Source organism: Daktulosphaira vitifoliae, unplaced genomic scaffold (assembly GCF_025091365.1).
Source record: "Daktulosphaira vitifoliae isolate Bord-2020 unplaced genomic scaffold, ASM2509136v1 Scaffold_4, whole genome shotgun sequence".
Classification (NCBI taxonomy): domain Eukaryota; kingdom Metazoa; phylum Arthropoda; class Insecta; order Hemiptera; family Phylloxeridae; genus Daktulosphaira; species Daktulosphaira vitifoliae.
In genome coordinates, this window is record NW_026099575.1 from 23,938,729 (window position 1) to 23,953,935 (window position 15,207).

A 15,207-nucleotide genomic window follows, 5' to 3' on the forward strand; every position below is an offset into this window, starting at 1 on the left:
ACAAACACGTTTTGTTGTTTCAGCTTATATACTAACTCAACCTTTATAACAGAATGGTGCGTCATAGAGCATTAAGATATACTATTGCGGTGCTTTTGTTTGTCCTTTGCGGTATGGTTGAAACTCAGAATATCACCTTACTAGCAATAAACATTAAATTATATTGCACCTTGAATAAGAACTAGGTTTGTGTGTGTTTTCTCTTGTAAAATGCCAAAAAATAAACGTTCCTCATTGCATAATACTCTTTATGTAGATACGAGTCGTCTAATAATAAGCCAAGAAAAAGTTAAATTAACGATAACAAAAAAGTTATCATCGTATCAAAGAGTCAATAGAAACTCAATTTTATTTTTTCTTGGACCGTTTAAAAACATAATAACCTAATATTCTTCATTATCTTAAAAAGCCCATTTTATACGTAACTTTTTTTCTTAATGCACTACTGTAACCAATACACGTACATCCCTTATCTTGTTTATACAATTCTTATATAATCTAGCGTTCAGTTTTATCGCTTTAAAAATACAGTTATGCGCAGTTGAATAAGTTAAAATACAAGTGTTGCATACGATAAACGTTTTCTCCGTGGCTTTTGTGTACTGAAAAAAAGTTAGATAATTGCAATTTATAATGCTACATGAATCATTATGTATGATAACGCAATTAATCCCTAGCAAAATCACATTATCACATACGTGACATAGAAAACCAAAAAAAAATCATAAACACGGGAGAATAAAAACAATATTCAGCCAATAATTTTTTTTTATTTTAGGTAGTAAAAAAAAGAAAAACAGGATCTTTTTCCGTTCATTTCTTATCACTTTTTTGGAGACGCCAATAAACTGACTTGAAATGATTTTAATGGCATAACCTATCGGTACAGTTACCGACTTCCTACTAGCTCCGTTTATGTTCACAAACGTGTAAATACAATATTTATTCTTATATTAGCACAACGAATACTATGGAAAAGCTTTCTAGTATTTTTCATTCTATTAAACATACAAGATTCAAAATATGTAATTAAGTTCCGTGTAAATTACATATTTCATAATTTATAGATAATTTTCTCTTACTTATATGTTAATTTTACAATCGATAAAATTTAATTGATGTTCATGACAATTATTGGAAACTGATTTGAGTTTGGTCAAAATAAAATGTCAATTTTGGAAAGTGTACTTCTATTATTTTTATACTCAAAATGATTAAAAACATTAAAACTAATTGAGCATAATTTTTTTAATAATATCTACGGTATAATTATGGTTTTCGAATAGAGTAATCGAATGAGATTTTAAAATGCAATCCTAGTCATCATAATCATCTCTTTAGCTTCTAATCCAATTATTTAGGGTCGGCTTACAAATATTTGACAGGACTTTTACACCGGTTAATGATATGACACAATTTCATTATGACTGAGAGCCAATAAGAAGGCAAGTTGTGTGTCACTTTTTAATTTCCCGTATGGTCACTCATTAGGGAACTAACAGCAATCAGCCCAGCTAAACGTCAGCGCTATAGCGGCGACTGAATGATCCACTGCTTCACGCCACGCCACCAATGATAGAAAACACACTCTTAGTCATGCTTTTTATTTATAAATGTTATTTGTTTATTTATCTATTTATTTATTATTCTTGTTATTATTAAAGAAAATATACCTAATTATTTCATAATCAAATAATAAATGCAATTATTTCAAGTTAAAAAAAAACTAAGTGTTTGGTTTCAAGATCTTTAAGGAAATAAAAATGTTTTTTGTTTGTCTTCTTAATTGCCTATTAAAAATTTTTGTGTTTTTTAATTACGATATCGTATGATAATATTAATATCGTTAAAATATCGATATGTAAAAATAAAGTTACCCATCAATACTAATAACATATTTTAAAAATTATACTGATGTAGACATTTAAAAAAAAGTTATAAATAAAAAAAAATTGGCTTATTTTTTCAACTTTTAACAATTAGTTCACTTAAAATATTTAAAATATAATTATTTTTCTATTCATAAAATAATTTCTTATGAATAATAGATATTGAAAATATTATTCTGAAAACTAATATGTATAAGTAAAATTAAAAATATTATTAATTTAAAAAACTAAAAAATATTAAAAATATTAAACTCAAAGCCACAAAAAATTAATGAAAAGTCGCGGATACGTATTTCGGAAACAATGTTACCATTATCAACGCTAAACACATACTGTCAGTTTAGATGTGTTAGATGTGTTTAGATTTCATAATTTTTACAGCCAATGATATCATTTTGTTAATAAATATTTCAGATAAATTCAGTATTTTTATGAAGTTAAGTTATTTTTTAATTAATTTTAATTCGGTAAAAATATATTTTTATATATATTCAATAGATTTAGCTAAAAAAGCTTACGTTATAAATTATTTTTGAAAAATTATATTTATTTATTATTAATAAAATTCAATAATAAAATAAAATTTTATAATTTACCTATTTACATCATTCAGTATGTCATATTTTATTTTTATAATGCATAAAAATAATGGTAACATTTTTATTTTATCCAACGTATTAACTAGTTGTTTCTATTATATAATTATAATACGGTGATCAGTTGTGTGACCTGAAGACGATCATTGGCGAATGTTAAATTCAAGTTCCAGATTGTGTCAAGTCAACCTTGCACAATACCATATAATTTTTTCATAATGCTTAAGAGACAACCATTAACTGGATTCCCGCCTTATTTTTGTATTTGCCCTCGATTATTATCATTTATACTTGAGTATATAAAGTAGATTGCAATTCTAAATTGTCACCATTCGATATTGTGCCATTAAAATATCAACATGAAATTCGTAAGTACTAAATATTTTAACTTAACGAAAAAAATATATATATTAAAAAATTAATAATAAAATATTATTTATTTCACAGACAGTCGCCATTGTCGCTTTGGCTATCGTAGCCCTCGTTGGGGCCGACGCTAACAGCAAAACACAAAAAGCTGGAAAAAGAAGTATTGGTGAACTCGATTCAGGTTTCGGATCAGCAGATTACACTTATGGCTCTGGTTTGGGATACAGTTCTGGACTAGGTTTGGCCTCCGGATTGGGCTACAGCTCAGGATTAGGATACAGCTCTGGTCTCGGCTTGGGCTCCACTTGGGGCTCTGGTCTCGGTTTGAGCTCCACATGGGGCTCTGGACTTGGTTTGTCTTCCAGTCTCAGATACGGTTCCGGATTGGGTTTGGCCTCTGGATTGTCTGGATATTCATCAGGTTTGGGATTATCTTCCGCAGCTTACGCACCAGCTTACGCCAGTGCTGCCATTGCTCCAGCACCTACCGCCGGACCAGCTTACCAAATCTCCAGAGAAGTGCATGTCATTAACCGCCACGCACAACCCGTCTCTGCCCCATACCCAGTACCAGTAGAACACAATGTAGCCGTTCCAGTACCATCTCCAGTCCCATACGCAGTAGACAGGCCATACGCCGTGCGTGTACCACAACCATACCCAGTACCAGTCGAAAGACCAGTACCATACGCAGTAGATAGGCCAGTCGCTCACCCAGTAGCTTCTCCTTACCCAGTTCCCGTCGTCCGTAACATTCCAGTCCCAGTTCAACAACCCATCCCAGTTCCACACGTCAAACAAATCCCAGTACCAATTGCTCAACCATACGCCGTTCCAGCTGTGCATTCAGTTGCTATCGCCGCTCCAGCCACCTGGTCATCAGCTTCTCTTGGACACAGTTCCTATAACTCGGGATACGGACTATCCGCTCTCAGTGCTGGATATGGAGCATCAGCCCTCCACGGCGGTTACAGCTCATGGGCTCCATCAACTTACGGATCATTGGGATACAGTGGACTCGGAGGATTGTCTTCGTACAGCAAACACGGCTGGCACAAGAAGTAAAAAGTAACTTTAGTACCACATATTTCACAAAATTGTGATTTCTGTACTGTGTACATAATGTTTATAGTTACTCATTAAGATCTTTTTGATTTTTGTCATCATAAATGTTAAATAACTCATACCATAATATCATAGGGTATGCAATGTTAATTCAAATAAATGTGTTAAAAAAAAAAAATCAAATTTTTTTTAGTTTACAATAACCTACTCTATTTTTATCTAGTCGCTTGAGAAACTTATAACTACTTTAATACAATAAAAGTAGTAGTCATACGATTTGTGTTTTTAAAAAAATGTATAAAAACTAAAATGATTGTTTAAATAATCTATTATAATTTGTCATAAAATCATAAAAAAATATTTACCCTTTTCCATGATTACTAAAAACATTATTCTTTAGATTTGGTCATTTAGTATAACTATAATTTGTTAGTTTAATAATTTAATTAGAAAATTTTAATGTTCTATAAAATAATTTATTTTTTTAAATTTAATTTTTTTTTGTAACTAAGCAGGGGTATTAATAAGATATATATATATATATATATATATATATTATTTAATTTCAATATTAGTTCATTTTTTTTTTAAGTGATTTAGTGATATTCGTATTGCTAAAAAAACCAAGATTAACATTTATATGTTTTGGTTTCTAAAACATGACCATGTATTATGTAGGTTATAATAAGATGAAATAACAGTTGTACCAAAATAGGACAGGGCATATTACCAGTTATTTGACATTTAGGATAATATTGTAATAATTATTCCAAAATATGATAGATTATACACTCAACAGAAAATATGAATACTTTAATTATGTAATAACTATATTTCTCCTAATAGAAATTGAAATAAAATTTACATATTATAATCTTTATATATTATAAACTTGTCTCTTGTAAATACAAAAATAAAAATGCGGTATAAATAACCGTATTTCCTTATTTAGAGTTTTAATATTCTATGTTGTATTATAAATTTAGGGAATAGTGGGCGTTTGCCGCTTACTTGGTATAAAACAATTTTTAAAACCCCTTTCGAAGATAATCAAATGCATTTTAAGGTTTATCCTAAGCTATTAATATTATAAGGGCAAAATAATTTTTAAAAGGCTATTGATCTAATTATTTGGGTTGACGATTTAAGCTGTAAATACTGATATATTCATTTAATTTATAAGCCTATTAAATATAATAATTTTTAATTATCCATTGGAATATTACATTTATACCACTTTGTTATGAAATTTTGTCATTTGCTTATGGACGAGAATATGATAATGGGTTAATGCCTCTCTCTATAATTTATTGTTGTTCATAATATTTTTCTAACATTTTTATTGAATTTGTTAAATGTTGAATAACTATGATATCTTTGTTTGATATGTAAAATATTTTATTTAAAATAAATACAAATTTTATATTTCTCTATAGTTTAAATATGATTCTTTCTCATTAAAAATGCAGAATATTTAAAACACAATTGGAGTTTATACTTTTATTTACTCTTCTGAAATATTATTCAGAAGATTTAGCCCAAAAAAAATAATAAATATAAATATAAAATTATAAACATTGTTACAAAAAATATTTTTTGGATAGAAGTAAACCAAATTGACATTCTAAAATATGTTTTTATAGTTACGTTTATATTTCGACATTTAGTTATTAATACATTTATTACACTATCTGGACTTAAAAATTCCTTGTCCCTAAAAAATAACTTTAATTGATTCGAAACATTAAAAATAATTTAATACACAATGTAATTTATACGAAAAATCATGTTTAACTAAGATTTTAAATTTAAACTTACTATTAACTTCTAAATACTGATGTATCTTTTAAAACAGTTCTTAATAACCGTACTGGTCGTCCAAAAAAAAATTTAATTATCTTATTAACTATCATTTAACAATAAGTTGACAGAAGTTGACTATAAAATATTTTAAATAATCTTCAAATACAAAGAAAAACTTATTGGATTTTAAAATAATTTGTTTAATTCAAAAATTTGTTAATTGCATTTTAAAACATCAAATTGAGAGCATTTTACTCTCTGTAACTTGTACACAAACACAGGTATGATTATGTACATATGAAATTTTCGTTTGTTAAAATTACAAAAATATATTAAGAATCAGTCGGTTGAAAATCAATTAGTTATAAAACTAGCTTGTGATAGATACGTTAGTAGTCGTCGATTAATTTTTACAATAAAATAAATTTTACAGATTTTATCACAAAATTTTTGTGAACAAATATTAGCTTCGATGCGAAGCTGAGAAGGTATTGGTTTTACTATGATGTGTGTTTTTTTTTTTTTTTTTCTGTTACCACTTTTTCTCAGCTCTCACCGAACGGATTTCTTTCAACGATACGTCAAAAGATCACAAATCGTATGGAGTCGAAAACATTACCCTCAAAAATTGAAAAAATTTCCCTCATTCCCCGTAAATGGGGGAAACCTCCAAAAAATTACAAATTTAAAAATCGCTAATTTTCGAAATATTTTTAATTTTTTTTAACGTTTTCAAAAATGAACATATCAATACAATTTTTTTTTTATAGATGCTTGATGTCTTTACCTATCATTTGGTATATTTTTTTTTATAAATTTAACCCTTTACCTGCCCACAGGGGAGATTTTAAATGACAACTTTTTTAGAAAAAATTAACTTTTTCAACTTAACTTTTGAAAATGTTCCGAAAGGTCTGACACTTTTATGTATATCTTAAATTAAAGATAATGTAATATACTTTATTATGAAAACAAAAAAATTTCGGACTTTATTTTGTCTTTACGGTTAAAATGGCTACCGAATGCTATTTTTGTGTGAAAATTCTCGATTTTATATTTTACATTTTTTACTTTAAAATGCTATAACTTATTGAAAAGTGTATGGATCAACACAATTTGTTTATGAGAAATAATATTTTTTAATAATCCCTCTTTCATTCGACATACTTTATTTTAATCAAGATATTAATAAGGAACTAGCAGATCAAGTAGCTTTTGGAATAAAACACCAATTTTTTTAAAATTAAACACTATCTAAAGATTTGCATCGAAGCGTTTATTTTTGATAGTGATTTTAATCACTGTCAGATATCATTATACTTGATCCAACTATGCCACGTCATCACTTTGCCGCGAACCACCTGTGCTGGGTTTTTTAATCCCTTATTTAGGTTTTATGAAAAAAACCAGTCTCAATGGCATTGCCGCAATCTAGGGGTTGCGTAGTCCTCTCCAAATTATGAAAATTATATTTTAATTTATGAAGAAATACTTTTAAGATTACAAATTAAGTTAAATAATTTTTTTAAATTTTATCTATGACCGCTAATTTAAAATAAAAACTAATTTAAAATTGAAGAGATTGAAAAAATATTTGTTCAAACAGTATCGAATAACAAAAAAAGTATTTAAAATACTGCTAAAAAAATTATTTTAATAGTGTTCGCTACTTTAAAAAGTATTTGAAAATTATTACTCAAATATCTTTGTACATAGTTGTTAAGAAAATATTCTAAAAAATCTGTGTGATATCCACCTTAGTAACCTACTGTATGATGCATTTTCAAGATAAAAATAATGTTTATAACAGATTTTTTATAATTAAAAATGTGTTTCAAATGTTATTATAATTTTGTACTAAAAAAAAATTTTTTTTTAAATTTTGCTAATATAACTCTAAACTAAAACTGCTTATTTACGGTTAATAATAAATACTCGATATGAGGAAGGAGACGACACAAAATTCCTTGACCCTATTTATTCTAGTTAAGTCAATATCATCTTAATGCATAGCAAAATTAACAAAATTCAAGTTCAAGTTTGATTACTTAGTAGTACAGTATCTAAATTTAAACATTCAGTATCTATAATTAAAATATTGAATTTTTATGAATGTTAGGAAATAATTGCGTTCTTATTTTTACTTTATTAGCCAAGCATACAAAAAAACATAGGCCTGAAAATTTACGTTACATATTTATAGAAAGTACTTTAAATAAATCAAATTGAAATTTACTATTGAAATTTACTAAGGTTTTATTTTCAATTGTGAATATATATAAAAAACGGTAGCACAGTGGGATCGCGGCACATTGTTAGCGTGGCATAGTTTTATGCATATAGCTGATCAGCTGTCTTTAAAATACATTATAATTATTAATAAATTAATTAATAAAAATCTGCATTTGATACAATTTTTTTCATAAAACAATAGTATTGTTCATTTCTGTGGAGGTAGAGTTTGTTATTTAATTATTATATATTGAGGGGATTATTTATAATAACAAACTATATTAATATATTTATAAATTATATTTATAAATATATAATATAATAATTTATATTATTAATATATTATGAATAATTAAAAAAAAGAGTTTTAATTTAAAAAAAAACCTAGCACAGTGTGAGCGTGGCATACTTGGGACTAGTATAGATGATATCTGACAATGATTAAAATTACTATCATAAAAAACGCTTCGATGCAAATCTATAGATAGTGTTTAATTTTAAGTTATAGGTGGATTATCCAAAAGCAAAATACTAACTCAAAAAGAATTAGAATAAAATTGGCAATTTAAACTTATTCAAATGTTAAAATTAATTTTTTGAATTCAAAAGAAAAAACAAATTGAAATAAGTTTAACTTTATGTTTTATGTCAATTAGTATTATATAATATTCATGAAAATCACTCTACTCCACTATAATATATATTAAAATAAATTCAAATACAAAACCTAAAATTTTAACACAAGAATAGCATATTTTAAAATATGATAACCATGTTCACTATATATCAACATTTTTTTTCATAGTATAGTATATTACATAAGCTTTAATTTAAGATTAAATAAAAGTGTCAATATTTCCGGAAAATTTTCAAAGATTGAGTTAAAATAAAAAAGTTTAAATAATAAAATCTGAAATCGTAAATGTTAACAACAAAGTTAAAAAAAAATAAATAAACACATCATGGTAAAATTAATACCTTTTCAGTTTCACATCGTAGCTAAAATATTATAATACTTGTAAATTGAAGAAACGTATCAGATACCTTTTATGTAAGTGTAATTCCATATTGTAAAATTAATACAAAACTTTCAAATTATTTATTTTGATTTTGTTTTATTGTTACTGTATACCATAAACATGTAATTTCATTGAAATATTAAGTAAATTACTATTATAAAGTAAACGAGCAACAATATAACTGATTATTTTTCGTGCTTTTTGTCATTATTGTAGTATAGGTATTATAAAACAACAAATTATTATGAACCATCACATTTTTCCGGTTAATTAAAACATTAACTTGAACATGTATTAATATTCATGTATAATATTTATTGAAAATTATTTTTAATACTAAAAACATCAATAGAACTCTTCATGTATAAAAATCATATTGATTGTGATTATTTATTATATTATTTCAAATAACCAACGGTGAGTAATGCAGGTCAGACAGGTTTTATAAGATTGATAGGTATATGCATTATCCTTTTTTTTATGGTAGCATACCAACTATTTTTCAAACGAGAGTTTTTATATAAAGTAAATACTGCCATTACTTGGTTAATTAATGAATAACAGATTGTACAATACGCAGAATTGAAAGAGAAACTGAATGCAACAATGTTAATTTCATCCGTAGGTATAACTTTTGTATGTGAAAAAAATTTTTAATGCCGTTGAAACATTCAGAAAAGATAATTTGGTCTAAACTGCATTTAATACATTTGCGTAATTACGGTACAATTTTAAGATAAAATATTATTATTAAAAACTTTCATCATCTAAACAACTTAATCTAAATAATTTCAAATAAATACACTTCAATATTATTCAAATACTTGCATTAATTAATTTTATATCTGTTTTTTGAATCATTAAAAATAAATTTACGTTAAAACTAGAATTGTTACATTTTATTTGATTCATTTGATTTTATTAATACGTGAAATATAGCGATATGTGTCAATTACCTTACAGAGAAACTTAAGTATTTTATTTTAATATCACATGATTATGGCATAGCTGTCTTTTTCGATGTCAAGTAGTTTAGGAACTAGTTTTATTTAACTGACAATAAAAATGAAAGAAAGAAATTTAAAGTAATAACTATGATAGGTGGATTGGCAACAATTTCCAAAAACTATTATGTAATTTCGTATCTTATTTCTTAGATTTCAGGTAAGAAGTAACACCACGTGAATTGGAAGTAAAAATAATTTGAAATACACAAATTGCTAAGAAATCATTTTTATTTGAAAAAAACTATGTAGTCTAGTAATTTATGTTTTCTTTTAATTAGTCTTAGACTAATTAATTAATTCTAATATCATATTCGAATTAATATTCATCATTATTTGTATATATCATAATATTATTTTTTCAATTAGTGAAGGAGTTATGAGATTTTATACATATAATAGGTATGTAGTATAACAAATATTGCAGGGAGATGCAAATCAAGTGGTTAAACCGGTCAATATCCGTTGTAACATCTGCTCACAGCTGGCACATTTAAGAGCCTATAATTGTGTTTCATTATATTTAATGCAATGTACATGTTTTTAGTGATATGTTCAAATTTAGACAAATCTCTCTTTAAATTTACACAATCTAAATTTATCAAAAAAAAAAATTGTATTAAATTTATCATACAATTCCGTCTTGATAAAGTTTTGAAATGATATAAGCTAATAAGTACCTAGCAGTTTTTAGAGCAGCTTTTTAATTTTTTCAACGTTTATTTTTATATCCTATTTTAATGGGGTATAAATCTGATCCAATATTTTTATAGTTGAACACTGAAATTATTTTTATTGTCTATTAGGTGATCTATCTATAATTTATATTTTAATCCTATTATGTTGTGTCTGTAAAAGCTATCTAATAAGTGATAAATAATATTTATTTTACAGTGATCAAATAGTAAGAATACAGGTCAATTATTACAAATAACGTGAACAATAGAAACCTATATCTTTACTAACTGAATGCTCTATATGCATTCATTTTTAATATAAATACAAACTTGTCAATTTTATTAGTATAATGTTACAATATTTTAATCAAAACTTAAAGGCAACACTATATATATATATATATAACTATATATATTTTTTTCTAACCACAAAAACCTTATATTATGTCGGCAACAAGTTGTTGGAAGTAATCAACAATATCTACTACTTATTTATACAATACTTATCGATAAGTAACAAGAGCTTAAACGCAGTTTATGAAAGATGATTTAGGTGTTTTTTTATATTTAGTCTAATTTTATAATGCCAATTTTGAGTTATGTGAACATCTAACTAAAAAATTAGATCAAATTTATTCTAATAAAAAATAGCTTAATCACTTTATATTTATCAGTAGTAAATACAGGTTAGTATTACCATTCAAACGTGAAAAATAGTTTTAAATGTTATTTTCTACTTCAAGAATGAATAATAATACTGGACATGAACTCTTTTTGCAGTCAATCCATATTAGGATATATAATAGTAATTATTATGTTTAGATTATCTCTTTTAATTCTAAGATATAAATAAATGAAAAGTTCACAGAATTTTTATACTTAGTATAACATGGTGTATAATTAGAATTAATGTTTATAATGTTTCCTAATTTTATAATAATATAAAAATTACCATACAATGTTTCCTATAAAAAAAAAGATAAGTTCATGAATTACATTTATTGATTAAAGATATATTAACAATATTTTATCTTCTAAATTAAATAAAAAATATTCAAGTCATTGAATTAAATTTGAGACGTAAATTTTGAAATATTTAGTATTATTTATCATAAGACATTTAGTTTTTAGTCTTTCATCAAAAATTAAAACAAGTTTTAATTCTGATTCATTATTTTTAATTACGAGTTCTCCTCTTTCTGCAATTAGATATTCATGTATTTCATAATATCGGGTTATTTGAAAACTATTATATATTGTTTATTTGTATAATTCCTGATTGTAAAAAAATGAGTATTAATTTTATAATCTACAATCAGTATTTTAAAATATATTCCGTAGGAAATCTTTAGTTATTATTTTACAAAACAAACGGTTTATACCTAAAATTCACAAGTCAATACTATACATAGTTAAATTTAAAAATCCATAGGATTGACTAAACTAGAATCTATAACAAGTTTTTAGTCATTTATATATTTTTGTATATTTGTTAATTTTCTTTTTTTTGCCTATTTTTAGTTTTGAAGATTATTTAAGTCCCAGCAATGTAAAAGGGTCGTCTAGAAAAAAAAAGACTAAAGCATCTTAAAGTAATGAATAAATATCGCGATCATAATAATAAAATATATCATTTACCTTTTCAATTTCACGGCAAAGTAAAATAGAATATATTGCTTTCATACCACTTGAGAGATTCAAAAACATTTTTAACGTGTCTGATATTTTTAGTCAAANTGAATTTCACAGCAAAGTAAAATAGAATATATTGCTTTCATACCACTTGAGAGATTCAAAAACATTTTTAACGTGTCTGATATTTTTAGTCAAATTGAGAATTATTTTTTTTTTTATTTCGATGCAGAGCTAAGAAAGTTTTAATTTTACCATAATGTGTTTATTGTTTTCATTTTTTTTTTATCTGTTACTATTTTTTCTCAGCTTTCATTGGATCCCTTTTTTATGTAGCAGTCAAATACTGACTAAGGTAAAGACATCAGAACTAAAGAAAACATATATCTACACTCGCAATACTTGACTAAAAAATCCTCTTAGAATTGATAAAATCTCAAGTCTAAAAAGGATAAACAAGACATTACGGTTTCCGGGCAAATATATATATATATATATGTCGAACGTATTGCATTATTTTATTAACCGATAGAAAAATGTGTAAAAGCCTCTTTGAGACACAGCGTGAACAACTTTGTACTTACAGATGGAAAGTTGCATGACGCGATATTCATTGGAATCCCTGTAATCTATTAAGCCATGTAAGATTAATAGAGGTTACCGACCACTTTTCGTTTCACGTTTAAAACAGCCAATTTTTATTTTTTTTTTGCATTACCTACTTGGTTTAGGTACAANTTTTTATTTTTTTTTTGCATTACCTACTTGGTTTAGGTACAAACATGACTATAAAAATAAAAATAAAAACTTTTTTCGATCAACAGGTATACACTTGTTCACACGCACAATATACATGCTGCACACGAGGTCATAGCGGCAGTAGCCGTTTCCCGGGCAACCAAACTTGGAAGGGACAAAAGGCCAAACCGAGAGTTCATAGCAACTGTTCATTTTAAATATTCAATTTCTTTAATTTTTGTTTATTGTTTTTGTTTCTATTAGTCGGGTGGAAAAAACACGATGTGACAGCGTTACTGTGTTAAATTCCTATCGGTCTTCCTCACATTAATTCGTAATCTGACGTTTACTCCCATTATTATTAAATTTTCAAGGAAAGAATCCAAGTCAAAAGCGTACACTAGTGACGAGTAAGTTAAAAAGATTGATTTTTAGCACTTAAAAGTCATGATAAATTTGACTTTGTCCTGTAAAATCTCGTCTCGTTGCGAAATCGCATTGTATGTAATAGATAAACGTCAACCAGACGTATATGTTGGATATTATATACTCTTATACACATAGTATTGTTTATGTACAGCGCAGACAATCCAATTAGGATGACATACGTTATGTTATGTGATCAGCTTGACAGTTTCAACAAACCGTTTTAACCAGCAGCAAAGTACAATAACGTATATTATTTTGAAAACGCATAGGTGACGGCGATATAAGATATTGCGGATTTGTCTTATGATTAATTACGGTGCCGGTTCGGTAATTGTTTTCAAAATTAGCAGATTTTTCACTGTTAACAATTGTTGAACACACCAGTCTTTAAAACTTTGAGTTCTACTTACAATCTATGGACATACGTGTATATATATATGCAAAATAATATTAAAAGGGATGAAAAACGATTTGAATAAAAAAAGCCGGTCAAACGTGCTGGAAAAATAAAGTAAAATCTGTTCACGTGTTTTATCTAACACTAAGGTGTAACCAAATCCTTATTAAACTATTAAAGTGTGTTGAATGAGTACATCTGCTGTAAGTTATTTTTCAAACGATGGAAATTCATAGTATTTTGAAACGACATTCATAAGGCTGTCATCGATCGGTGTACTATTTTCGAAAACTGCGATGGTGGCTTTTATGAAATGTTTGTTTAGGAACCTTCTATATTCATAGCGAATGAATTTTTCTTATTCAAAGAGTTACATTAGGAGGTAATCCCGATTATATTGCTGCAAAAATATACTTTTATGGACAAGAAGCGACATGTAGTATACATCTCTGCTGATGGTCCAAAAAGCGTTTTCACAATTTTTTATTATCTCATATTACCACTGTTTGTATTTCAAAGAAAAAAGATAACAAGCAATATTAAAAAACTTACGATATAGTGTGCGACTCAAATACATCTAAACACAGCAAAATGCTAAAAGTTTGTTTAGAGCCTAAATACTTCAATGATTAATTGAGATATTAGGCATTCCTACATCATCCATTAACTCGTATCCTTCATAATAATAAATGTCATTATGGTAAACATAACACAAAATTATAAATAAACGAATCATTAAAGTTCAATCACTATGAGCTATTAAAAAAGGTTTAGATTTTATATAATATACTTCTAGCAGTTTAATAACTGTAAATATTTATATTTAGCACGTTGACTTCAAAATGCATTTTTAAACAAAGACGGGGTCATATTTCCATATTTAAAAAACAAATAATAATAACTGCCAAAAAATAGTAAAACATCATAAATATATAATTAGTTCAAATAAATAATTCAACCAATCAGATGTATAAAAGTATTAATAGTAAACTATAATTATATTAAACAATATTTAGTTATATATAAATAATATATTTCAAAAGATCAAGGACTGGATCCAACCCAACCAAAACAAAATTATTAAAAATAATATTTAGAAAACACTTATTTTCGGTTAGATTAAATAATAAATATTACATCTCATTTAAAAAGATTAATACTATTTAAACTTTTTAATAATTAGACAGACTACCTGATTATACTTTTGCAATAAAAACTAGATAACAAATAATGTTCACGTAATTTTGAGGAACATTAGATTGTATTTAAGGCGATAACATAATGTAATTTTGATTAGCTTACCTAATAATAAATAAAGTTTTGGTAGAAAAATAACAAAAATATGTGATATATTTTA

At 26.2% G+C, this 15,207-nt stretch overlaps 1 protein-coding gene across 1 annotated transcript; it reads left to right on the plus strand.

The window, feature by feature from the left end:
• Positions 1-2,719: 2,719 nt before the first annotated feature.
• On the plus strand, positions 2,720-5,350 carry LOC126905935 (skin secretory protein xP2-like). The gene is made up of 2 exons (XM_050686112.1): positions 2,720-2,853; positions 2,933-5,350. Exons 1-2 carry the CDS (start codon positions 2,845-2,847, stop codon positions 3,917-3,919), a joined length of 996 nt encoding a protein of 331 aa, XP_050542069.1. The 5' UTR covers positions 2,720-2,844; the 3' UTR covers positions 3,920-5,350.
• The last annotated feature ends 9,857 nt before the right edge of the window (positions 5,351-15,207 follow it).